Here is a 12,698-nt window from a genome sequence, read left to right on the forward strand (position 1 = left end):
TGGCTAGCATCATTCACTTTCACTGAAGAGATCAATCTCTCTGTGGAGGATAAGTATACCCTAGCAACAGAGCCTTTTCACTCCACAGATACTGTGAAGGTTTCTGGAATAAAGAAGCAAAGGGATTTATATTTACTTCAGTATAAATAAATGTATAAGGTACATAAATAAATATTTATATTAGAACCACCAAATAAGTTGAACTGTGACTCCTGGCTAAAGAGATTTTGCTTGGTTTGGTTTTAGTTATCTAATTTCCAAAGAATTAGCAAATACATTTTATTTTCTTTTTCTCATCATGACGTGAACTTCATACTGATAAGTGCTGCATTTTTTATGCCCTAGCTAAAGACCAATTAACCATAAAGTCATTGTGGTTTACTATTAAAAAGAAGAAGCAGCAAATGGCAATAGATCCCTGGCCCTATCCTCTGAGTCATAAGGTCAAGAGCACAGCAGCACCTTGGGGAAGAAACTCTTAGCACCTCAGCAGAGAAGCACAGCAAGAACCCACAGCTGGCCAGAGGTGAACCAAGCTAACCTCTCCCTTTTTTTCCTTTCCCTCATCCTTTTTCCCCTGTGGCAGGGACTAGTTGACAATAATCAGCAAGGTCTGTTTAGTGTATGGTCTGGTCTTGCTGTGACTAATAAGATGATTGGTTGTATATATATCCTCTTTATGGTTGTTCATTATATCACCCTAACATAAAGTAATTTAATTTCAGAGGGATAATTAGGGCATTTCTAATCTAACTGATAGTCTGAATAAAATGAGATTCTCAGAGGGAGATTTGTGTATCAGGAGACTGGTGACCTCCGGCCCCAATTTTCACACAATGTATTAATCTGACAGCCCAATGTCCCCCGGCGTGCTGTATCCGTACATTTCCGAGCCTGTGGGTTAGAGAACACTCCCGCAAATGAGATTACTTTATTTGTAATGAGATTCCCTTGGGCTCAAGAAGACAGATCATAATATTTTCACTGAGGCCTGCAGACTGATAGAGTCGCCATAATATTAACGGGAGTCCTGAGATGCCAAGATACTAAAAAGGCAGCAGGGCCCTGCCTAGGGTCTCAGATGCTATACTCAGCAAAACTGAAGACAGAGCCCTGTGGAAGGCCTGCCTCTCTCAGCAGGCTCAAGGCCACCACAGCAGGGAAAACCTCATGCTGGCTGAGGCCATAGGAAACTCATTCTCACCTGCCCGCTTCAGGGAACTGCTCAACTAGCCTGAGATGGGGGGATGAGGGAAGAGCCTCCTGGAAAGAGGAAGCAACAGAGGTTAGTTGTGTGTGTGTGTGTGTGTGTGTGTGTGTGTGTGTGTGTGTGTGGTAGCAGGGACAGCATTCTGAGCAAGCAGGGTAGCCAAGAGACCATCTGCCTGCTACCCAATCAACAGCCCTTCAGGGCCAGACCCACTCACCTCTGTCCTCCACACGGGCTCCAAACCTTACCATTACAGTCAGTCTTTCACACTAGTCATCAGACGCAAGATGCTGACTCTAATGAAAGAAAATCTGCTGCTAAAAACAATTCCTGTTATCTGTTCAGTCATTGTGCACCCACATGTGCAAACACTGGTCAGGTCCAAAATAGGTAAATCCCCTCTTCCTAGGCTCCTTAACTTTCTTGTGGCTGGTTACGCCTTCTTGGTAAATTCCTTTTACAATTTAATTTGAGAGAAACATCTGATTCTCGGGGGGGGGGGGGGGGGGAGATAATGTACTCCTTCATCAGATGGTGCCAAGTATGCAGCTCATCTTGTTCCCCTTGTTTTCTTGGGAGCCAGGAAGCTCAGCAATTACTGTCATGCTCAGATGCAGTTACAGTATCAGGTTGGTGTTTTGTGTCTTTTTCCTTCTTATTTTTTATTTCTAGTGAAAATTTTTATTTAAATACATCTTATTTGGTGAAGTATTTAAAGTTCAATTTGGAAAGAGTGTATTTTATTTTAAACAATATGCAAAGATAGAAGCATTGACTTACAAAAAGCCACTGTTAAAAATTATTTAGTACTTACTAAGTGCCTGTTAATAACTAACCTTTAGAGATGAGGGAAGGGAGATGAGAAGAACTGCCTAGTTTGCTGAGATGACGCATTTGGTAAGGAGCAGAACCAGGCAGGATTCTCAGAATATAAGACTTACTGTGCTAGGCAGCAGCCAATGGACATTAAACCTGTTGGTCGCCCCTGCTAGGCTGCCTCACATCCTCTGAAGCCCCTTAGTCTTGCAGCCACTGCCGCAGCAGCCTGCAGCACCCAGGCCTGACCTGACAGCACCTTGCCTGGGCCGAGTGAAGAGTCTCTTTCTGTCCCAATCTCCTGGGAGGATGCAGGAATCTACTTGGCCACTCTGATGCATACACACAAACCTTGGCCAGTGAGGGATGGAGCCAGTGGACGAATGCCCCGTGTTTCTGCCCTTCGGGCAGGGAACTCTGAGGCCCATTCTGCAGGGCTCCTTGGGCATCCTCAGGGGAAAATCAGTTGCCATTGGCCACCGTTGATCAGCTCTGCAAAGTTTACTCCTAGTTCCTTCTCCTAGCTCACTCCTCTTAGTCCCGACTTACTCTTTGAGATCAATTTCTGAAACTAATTACCTGTATGCAAGACCTGGCCCCAGCACTGCTTTCAGGGGAAATGGAGGCTAGAACACTACAGTGTCCAGCTTGAGGAGTTCAGATTCAAGTGACGAGTCACTGCAAGAGGAAAATTTCAGCAATACTGCACTAACCACCTATGGTTAAGTAGCCAGGAGAGTGACTCGAGCTATCCAAATACAAGAGCACAGCGAAAGTGGAATAAGTGGACCAAGCAGGGAACTACAATGGGGTTTACTGGAACACAGCCACATACTCGTGCTCACATTGTCTAAGGCTGCTTTCCTGCTATAACAGCAGAGCTGAGAGGTTGCTACAAGAGCTCATCAAGCCTCAAAAATTTAGTATCTGGCTGCTTTCTGAAAAAAAAAGTTTATGGATCTGTGATACAGAAAAATCAAGGATCCCCTGGGAATGCAGAGAATGGACACGTTCCGTTTGAGAGGTGGTAATTGGGAAGGTCAGGCAAAGCTAGGAAGAGTCTGTTGAAGAACAAGAGCAAGGAAGGGCATTCCTGGTAAAGGCAACAGCTGAACCAAAGGAACAGAGCTGAGAATCAACACGCTGCTTGCCAGGAGCCATAGGTAGTTTACTGCAGGAGAGGAAGGAACTACCAGGGATGTGATGGGTGATGAGGCTACGGGCAAAGATGGCTTGAATGTCTCTGTGGCTGGGTCATTGCTCTCATTTTAGGCTACTTTCTACAATAGCCAAAGATACCCTAAACAAGAGTGACTGCGGAGTCTGGTTTGGGATACCTTCTATTGAAGGGAGTTTATATGGAGTTTGTGACAGTTATGCTCTTATGATGAATGGTGGGAACTCCTCTTTGCACCCTGGCATTTTTTACCTTAAAAGACCCACTTTGCCTTCCTCAGGTACATGGCTCAAGCTGAGCCAGCTCCGACCTCCTGCTCCTGTTGCTGCTGAGAGTCAGACACAGCTGACTCCCACCATTATGGTCAGACCCCCCCCAGGTGCTCTGAGAGGTCTCCCCCACAGCCTGCTTGGCACTTTCCGAATAGGAGGACATAGTAACATGTGGCAAGAAATCCTGGAGACGGAGGCCTGGCACACTGCCCCAAGCGGCAGTGCTTTGGGAAAGAAAAACCCTGGTGAGCCAGCATGGCCCGAGAAGGAATGATCTTGTTTAGCTCTGTCAAGTCACTGAGGACTAAACATGTGCCAGACCAGGCAATATACTCAAAATACATAAATGAGGGGCTCACAGTATAGCAGGGGAGATAGACATGTTCCTTTCATGGAGGAGACTGGTGTCAACTCCCCTCTGGTGGGAAATAGCCCCCAAGAGATAAAGCATGAAAGATACTAAAAGCTTAATAAACATCCTAAGGGCATTAGCTTTAATGGTTATTGTGGAATAAACTACAGGTACCACATTAACATGCATAAAGTACTGAAAGATATCCCAGAAACAGTTTCTTCTTCCCCTTAAGAGTTTCAAGATTTCCCTGACAATTCTTTTTTTTAAAATATATTTTATTGATTTTTTTTTACAGAGAGGAAGGGAGAGGGATAGAAAGCTAGAAACATCGATGAGAGAGAAAACATCGACCAGCTGCCTCCTGCACACCCCCTACTGGGGATGTGCCTGCAACCACCTTTCAGTTCGCATACACTGAGCCAAACCAGTTTCAGCATCCCTGACAATTCTTGTTTATACTCTTGACTGGTTTGGTAGACCATTTTTGAATAAGCAATGCAAAGGTAAATTTCAGTCCCAAAAGGACAGAACTTAAACATAATTTGGAAAATGAATTGATCTGGAAATGCAGAAAACCCAACACTGATTTTTTTTTTTTTTAAGGAAGAACAATAGTTAATGTTTACTAAGTATGTGCATTTCATCAAGTACTGTGCTGGGGGCTTCCCACGCATGGTCTCATTCAATTGTCACACCAATCCTCTGAGATAGATGCTATTTTTATTGTTGTCTCCGTGTTACAGATGTGGCAACTGTGGCTTAACCAAGTAACTTGTTCCCCCGCTATCACGGTAGGAGGCAGGTGTCACCTGACCGTTTATCTACAGGGGCCACCCCCTTCACCACCACCAGGCCAACTGTCTCCCCTGACTGGCCAGTCCCCTGTTCCCGCCTGAGATATCTTTTTCAGAATTTGGCCCAGAACAGGCTTCAGGATAAGTTCCTTCATTGTGATAAGCAGGGCCCAGATCTCTGACAGCTGTTCCCTGCTCTTCATCATCATCTGAAACAATCATGAAGCATTAGAGAGTACTTTTCTCTTTACAAAGGTGATAATTAGATAACAAGCTGAGATTAAAGTAATTACAGTTAGACAGCTGGCGAGCCAGCACAGTCACGTTGAAATATTGTTGGTACTTCAGCATCTGGTTCTAATAACAGCATAAGCTACAGGATTTTACATTAATTACAAAACATAATTTAATATAAACATATTTAATTGCAATCGATGAGCAATAAACTATTCAAGAATGACTTAACCCCTTCCGCGTGTCAAAGTGATGGGAACTTTGGGCAGGCTGTGGCCTCTTCTGCTGTCTCTCTCACCCTTCCTCGCCATGCCTTCCACACTCCCTGGTCTCCTCTCCTGGAGAAACCCCCTCTCCAAGGAGGATTTTCATCATTGATTATCCCATGGGTTCTTGGCGCATGCACAGCGCTGCTCACTCATCCTGAAAAGCCTGGTGGAAGGAGGTGAGTGTGCCAGCCTGGCTGAGATGCATTGCTTGGGCGTGACCAGCTGCCCTTCCTCACAGTGGCTGGCGAAATTCTCACACCTTTATGTGGGGCTGGCTGGGCTTCTGACAGTCAGTGAGCAACCTGTTAAAAAGAATCCTCAGATCTCTTAGCAAAAGTAGAAAGGTAAACCACTTTTTTGTCCTGACTAGGAAGTCCCTGGCCACAACAGCCAGGGTGTTTTCACAATTTTGGAATCAATGTGTAATACCTGCAAACTTCTTCATGAGATGGGACACTTTCTATCCTGATAGGAATTCATGCTGCCAACCCCCATCACTACGCCCACACTCTCCACTGGATAAGAATTTTTTGCACTTCATCTTTCTAGAAGCTCCATTCACTAATGGGACACATTCAAAAGCCATAAAATCCTGTTATGAGCTACGTGTCTGTGTTCCCCAAAATTCATATATTGAGACTTAACTCCCAATGGGATGGTATTTAAGAGGTAAAGCCTTTGGAAATTAATTAGGTTTAGATGAGGTCATGATGCTAGAGTCTCCATGATGGGATTAATGTCCTAATAAGAAGATAGAAAGACTGGAGCTTATTCTCTTGACCATGTGAGGCTAGAGCAAGAAGGTGGCTGTCTGCAAACCAGGAAGAGGGCCCTCATCAGAACACAACCATTCTGGTACCCTGATCTGGACTTCCCATACTGCAGAACTATGAGAAATAAATATCTGTTGTTAATACCAGTCTATGGTATTCTGTTATAGCAACCTGAACTGACTAATACATACCACTAGGTCCCAACTGCATTGATATGATTCCTAAGAATCAATCCAAAGAAGTTACAAGGCTCTTCCTTAAAAAACAAGTGAGTAGCACTAGAGAGAGTTGAAAAATTCACCATTAAGTTTCCCTATGTGACAAATAATGTGGAATTACAAGGAGCCTTACTGTTTTTACTTCTTCCTGTGGATTTCAAGGTATAAAGCACATTCTCCTAAAAGCTAAAGTGAGAGTTGAAAATTTTATTAATAATAAACTTCTAGAGGAATTACTGACAGGCACACACAAATCAAAATTAATGTGAAGATTCGGGACCACATGTCACCAAGGGACAACCAGGCACTTTCCAAGTAAAAGTTGTTCTATGCATAACCTTTTGGAGGAAGTTTAAGTTTCCTGACACAGCAAATCCATGATTTAAGAATTATCAGGGTTGGTTTTTTTTGTTTTGTTTTTTTTAGATTTAGATTTAGATTCTTGCAGGAGTGAGAAAGGGACAGGAAAGGAGCGTTGCCAATAAAGAAGTATTTGCTAATTTAAAAGTTACCACTTTGTCATAAAAATTAAAAAGTTTTCTGGGTCAAAGGATGAAGAAAAACCACAGAATGGCAGAAAGTATTTATAAATCTTATGTGATAAGAGTCTAGTGCCTAGAATAAAAAAAGAACTATTACAATCCAATAATAAAAATACAAATAATCTAATTGAAAAATGGGAAAATAATCTGATTCAGTATTTTTCTGAAGACAATACACCAAAGGCCAATAAGCACATGGAAAGACTCTCAACATCATTAATCATCATCCAAACCAAAATGAGCTACCACTTCACACACCCCAGGATGGCCGTAATAAAAAAGATAATAACAAATGTTGGTAAGGATGTGGTAATTATCTGGTGGTAATGTAAACAATACAACCATTGTGGGAAAGTTTGACAGTTACTCAACAAGTTAAACATAGTTACCATAAGACCCAGCAACTCAATGCTAGGTATATGCCTGCTAGAAAACAAATCAGTTTCACTAAAAAAGAGATGTTGAAAGGAAGCCAGGAAGGCTGGTCAACAACCTTAATTGCTTTAACCTTTAGTTGAGATATTGTTAGCTGAAGCAGCCTCTACCTTGTTTGTCCTGTGTAAATTTCTGTTATTTCCTGCCTAAGGACTACATTTAAATTTCTGTTTATGTTGCCTAAGATGTTTTCCCCAAAGCCTCAATAAAAGGGGATGGCAGGCCCAGAGCAGTAGTAGTTCTCGCACTAGAGTTGGACTATCTCCTGGCCCCCCATATTTCCAAGTTGAATTTCTTCAAGTATCAAGTCTCTTCATTTGTGTGCGGCCCTTCTCCAGAACCCGAACCCTGAACTGGAACTCTTTCCACGCGGGCCGTGAAAGAGATTCTTATATATGCCCAAAAGAATTTAAAAGATGTCCATACAAAAACTTGAACACAAAATACCATTATTCATAATAGCCAAAAAATGAAAGTAATCCAAATATCCATCAACTGATGAATAAACAAATTGGTATACCCATATAATGCACTGTCATCCAGCCATAAAAAGAAGCAAAATATTGACATATGTTAAAATATGGATCAATCTTGAAAACATCATACTAAGTGAAAGAAGCCAGATACAGAGAACCACATATTGTATGATCATATTCATATGAAGTGTCCAGAATTGGTAAATCTATAGAGACAGAAGATAGAGTCATGGTTGTCAGGAGATGGGAGGAAAGGGAACTTAAGAGTGATTGCTAATAAGAATGGATTTAGTAGTTTGTTTGTTTTTTTGCGGGGGGGGGGGGAAGAGGTGTGTGATAGAAATGTTCTGAAATTAGTGGTGATGGTCACACAATATTTTGAATATACTAAAAGCTACTGAACTGCACACTATATAATAGCTAAAACAGTAGACTTTATGTTATGTAAATTTTATCTACCTTTTTTTTAAGGGACCAATCTGAGAATGTGAGCTTAGTCCCACTAGGGATGCCTGGGAATCTGTGTAAAGTGATCACAGATATTCAAGAGGTGAGGATGCTGGGGTATTTATACACCAACTCCTATCAGTCAGTGACTGCAGGATGCTTCCAGGAGGCATTAATTCCTTGTACTTTTGGCCTAACTTCCCAAGGAGCTCTGGTGGCCAGAAATCGTCCTTAGGCAGACAAATGTTGGTGCTGACAGACGGCAGGCTAGTGTGCCTCAAAAAGGTATAGGCAGGAGATCCAGGCAGCGTACTGAAATTCTGCTACTCTCCCACTGAGCTGTCTTGGGATTAAATAAGAAAATCTGTGTAAAATGTCTCACAATGCTAGACCCAAAGAAAGCTCTTAGTAAATGTGAGCTATTTTTACAGAAGATTCAATAAGGCTAAATAATTTGATCAAAACTGCATAGCCAACGCAAGACAAAGCGAGGATTTATGCAGATCTGTCTATACCGTGCAATCTCTCACATAGAGAATTAGACTAACCAAACTTGCAAACATACCTATAGGATGGTAATCATGTCTTGAGGACATTCGGCAACTATAACAAATGTCTTTATATCTGTACTCTCTCAGCCACCCCTTATGTGCCTTCAATGGGGACAGCAGCTGCTTGTCTCACAAAAAGGCCTTGAGGGCAGGTGTTTTGTCTGCTCAAGTTGCCCAGGGTCTGAATATTACCTGGCTTGTTGTGTGGGTGATTATTTGAGATTCAACGCCTGCACATTTGCTGACAGTTTAGTCCAAAGGACCAAGACACAGTACACCTGAGGCTGCAGGAGCAGCAGGATAACACTTGCCTCACTCACATGTCAGTCCTCCTGTTCTCCTCTGGAATAATCTGACTTACAGTGACTCAATGAAAGAGGTGTGCTAGCAGAGGAAAATGGAAGGAATCTCTTCCCAAAATGCCCTGCCTGAACTCCCAGAGGGTTAACGTGAGGATGTGGGGCTGCAGAACCCAAGCCTACCTGATCAGGTAGTGGTTGATAATGGTGTCGAAATAGCTGTAGTACACGACATTGTTCACGTGGCCATACTGGTCATTGTCCTGCCACCTCGTCTGGATAGGCAAGAAGTATCCATAGGCCTCCTGGTGACGATGACAGTCTTCAACCCGCTGGTTCTCTGATGATGTAGTCAAGGAACGGATATTCCTGGGAAGCATCCTCAAAACCCAAGAGGCCATAGTTGGTGATGGTTGCCTTGAAGGGTACCTTCAAGAAAAAGAGCAGCACAGGATAAAATGGTCTGCATAAATCTTTAGCTTCACAAAGGTGATTGCATTACATTTTGATCATTGGTTTCTAAAGGAAATTAAAGTTTTTTCCCCTAAGAAATAAATCTTTCCTGAAAGTCCAGGTCCTTGTCACAAACCTATTTACTGTTTTTGTTATTGTAATTTGTTTGAGAGAAAGGAAGGGGGAGAGAGAGAGAGAAATACATCGTCTTGTTGTTCCACTTGTGTATGGATTTATTGGTTGATTCTTGTATGTGCCCTGACTGGGACCAAACCCACAACATTGGTGTATTGGAGCAACACTCTAACTAACTAAGCTACCTAGCCAGGGCCAAACCTATTTACTTTTTAAAGGACTCCTACTAAAAAGGCTTTGGCACACACTAATGAAAACAAATGAAGCTTTTGTTTGAATTTGACTAGTGGGAATTTTTATGGAGGTCTTCTGTTCCACAAAGTATTTTCAAAGAGCGTTCTGATTCTGACAAAATCTGTACTACTACTAAGCACATAAAGAATGAGCTAAGGAGAACGGAACAGAAATAAAACGTTTGCTAGAAAACTTTATCAAATGGGCCTATTGACTAAGTTTCTTTGGGGCATTAATTTTCTTTCAGAACAAAAGTATTGCCCTATAGAATTTTTAAATATGCATGAACAAATGGGGAAAAGAAACAACAACCGAACAATTCCAGCTGTTAACACTTCCATATGCATTATTATAGCTTTATATTTATATATCTTTGTAAATATTCTTAAATTGGACCATACAACACAGTTGTTTTATAACCTTTTGTGCTTAATAATAGATTATTGATATATTTAAATATTCTCCTACATCATTTGTAATGTTGAATTCCATTTTATTACAATTTATCAAAGCACCACAATTTACAAAATCCTTTATTGCACACTGAGGATTATGATTCCAATTTTGTTGACTCGGATTGGAATTTTTGTAAATAAACCTTTACACAAACACGTGATTATTTTCTTAAAATAATTATCTAAAAGCAGAATTGCTGGGTCAAAGGGCAAATAAACTGTTAAGGATTTTGATATAAACTAATGCCCTCCAGAAAGGTGGTACCTATTTATACCACCCCAGCAGTGGCCAATTTCCTTGTCAATTTTTAAATGCTCTGTCAATTTGACTGTGTTCTCTCATTTCCATATAAATTTAATGAAATGTGCTAAGTGGAAATATGTCTACTGCTACCACCTGTGATAGAATTACTAGTATTAGAACAAGCCTTCTGTTTGTGAACTATAAAAGTGAGATAAAATGTAAAAGAAGAGCTCTGTGAAGGTGTGAGGAAATAACCAGGTAGCGGGGACTTTATAGGTTGCACCCCTGGGGACCGGGTAACACACTGCAGTGAGCTTACACTTGCTACTGTTGTTTCTCACCAGGGTATTTGCCAACTTACTATGTGGGGAATAAAGGCTGAAGAGATAACAGCAACCTAGCGCTTGCAGTGGTCTTGCTGTGTTGGAAGAGCTGACAAAAATTGAAAGGCCAACATCCTGGAGGAGAGTGAGCTGCAGAGAAGTGAGCCTTGTAGTGCAAATTTCCCCGAAGGCATTTGCTGACTCCTAAGCTGCAGGTGCTCCAATGAGACAGAGAGACCAGAAGAAAGCAACTGCTACAAGGCTACAAATCTAGGAAGAAAACAGGAGTCTCACTGTGCTGGGGACTGCCATGGAGGAAAGTAAAGACCCCAGACTTTCAATTTCAACTCCAAAAGGGCCACTTCCTTAGAGTGAGAGCAAACCCTAAATGGACAAGCCAGTGGAAACCTAAAGCATCTCTGCAGGAAAGCAGCACCATCCAGAGACTCCACAACTTTTTAGACACAAAGTCTAACATTCAGTCAAAAACCTCCAGGCCTATTAGGAAAGAAGAACAAATGACTAAAACCCAAAAGAAAAAAAACAATAGAATAGTCCCACAGACTCACACTGATTTTAAAATAACTATGATTAACAGGCATCAAAGATAAAGGGAGATTATACATCCCAAATACATAAAGAACTCAAAAATGAAGGAGGAAAGATAAAAAAAAAAAACAATAAAAATTAAGCAAAGGTCACATACAATTCACAAATACAGATTTTTAAATGAATTTTAAACATATAAAAAGATGGACAATTTCAGGCATAATAAAAAAATGAAAATTATAACTATGCTGAGATACCTTTTCTCAATGATTAGATTTGTTAAAAATTACACAGCTTGACAACACATTCTCTTGACAAAAACACAAGGGAAAAGACACTCATACATTGCTGGTGGGAGTGTCCCGCCTTATGGGAGAAGAATTTAACAAAATCTAACAAAACCATAAGTGAGTCTACCTTTTGCCCACATCTAAAGTTACCTTGAAGATACACCTTCACTAGTACAAAAACACATATGAACATGGTACATCAGTGCTTTTAATGAAAAAACATTGGGGGGGAAAACATAAGACATTGGTTGAATAAACTATGATATATTCACACAATGGTATACTATGCAGCTGTACATGAAAATGAAAGAATATGTGATATGGAAATCTTGGTTGTCAATCAAAAAAGCAAAGTGCAAAAGACTATATATAGTATGCTAATTTTTGTATAAGAAAAAAGGAGAAATAAGATAATATAAAGGTATTGATTTACATTTACAAAAAGCAATTCAGGAAAGTTGAACCAGAAACTAATGAGTAGATTGGGGAGAGGCGGGGGGGAGTAACACTCCTCCGAATACAGCTTTTTGTGTAATTTTCATTTGGGGAGCTTTGATGTTTTATATACTCACCCAAGATGATGATGATGATGATGATGAAGAAGAATAAGAATTTAAATTAAATTAGTTTTATTTACCCTCCATTTAAGATGGAGGGGAAAGACACCTAAAATGGAATACAAACAGAAACAAATGAGCCTAACTATATGTCTAATGGAAAACATAATTACACAGAAGAGAAAAAATAACTACTTTTGAGTACAGAGTTTTGACTATACACCCTCAAAGACAAAAATCTGAACACTGGTTAGTAGATATGTTTTTTACAGTGACAAGATCTAAGCCTGGGCAAATGAGTAAGTACACTGAGTATATTTCAGCCAGATTTCTCACTTACTAAAAGGACTTGCCAACATAGGAAAGAGAAAGATCAGAATGAACTTCAAATGTTAGGTAAGATTTGGGAGTCTGGTATGAATGTGTGGGTCAGGGATAGAGATAGAGACAGCCCTCTTTTTCTTGCCCTTTACAGCCCTATGGCATTCTAGCAGCAGGATAAGCACATTTAGTGTCCAGATCTTATTTTCTAAATACCATTCTACACAAAATGGAGCCAGGGCTTTTTGAAGAAATGACTGATCCCAAGG

General features: G+C 40.9%; 1 protein-coding gene across 6 annotated transcripts in view; it reads right to left on the minus strand.

The window, feature by feature from the left end:
- The window catches only part of LOC311628136 (uncharacterized protein), a 108,970-nt gene that overhangs the window by 56,249 nt on the left and 40,023 nt on the right, over window positions 1-12,698 (minus strand). For 5 of the 6 annotated variants that reach the window (XM_084895039.1, XM_084895040.1, XM_084895042.1 and 2 more), the window contains one exon: window positions 9,052-9,297. In XM_084895039.1, coding sequence (XP_084751165.1) covers window positions 9,052-9,269 — 218 coding nt within the window. In that variant the 5' untranslated portion in view covers window positions 9,270-9,297. Of the gene's footprint in view, window positions 1-9,051; window positions 9,298-12,123; window positions 12,151-12,698 lie in introns of those variants that run through there. The other variant, XM_084895041.1, reaches the window with a different exon arrangement.

The sequence above is a fragment of the Pipistrellus hanaki genome, assembly GCF_964339955.1.
Source record: "Pipistrellus hanaki genome assembly, chromosome: 9".
Taxonomy (NCBI): domain Eukaryota; kingdom Metazoa; phylum Chordata; class Mammalia; order Chiroptera; family Vespertilionidae; genus Pipistrellus; species Pipistrellus hanaki.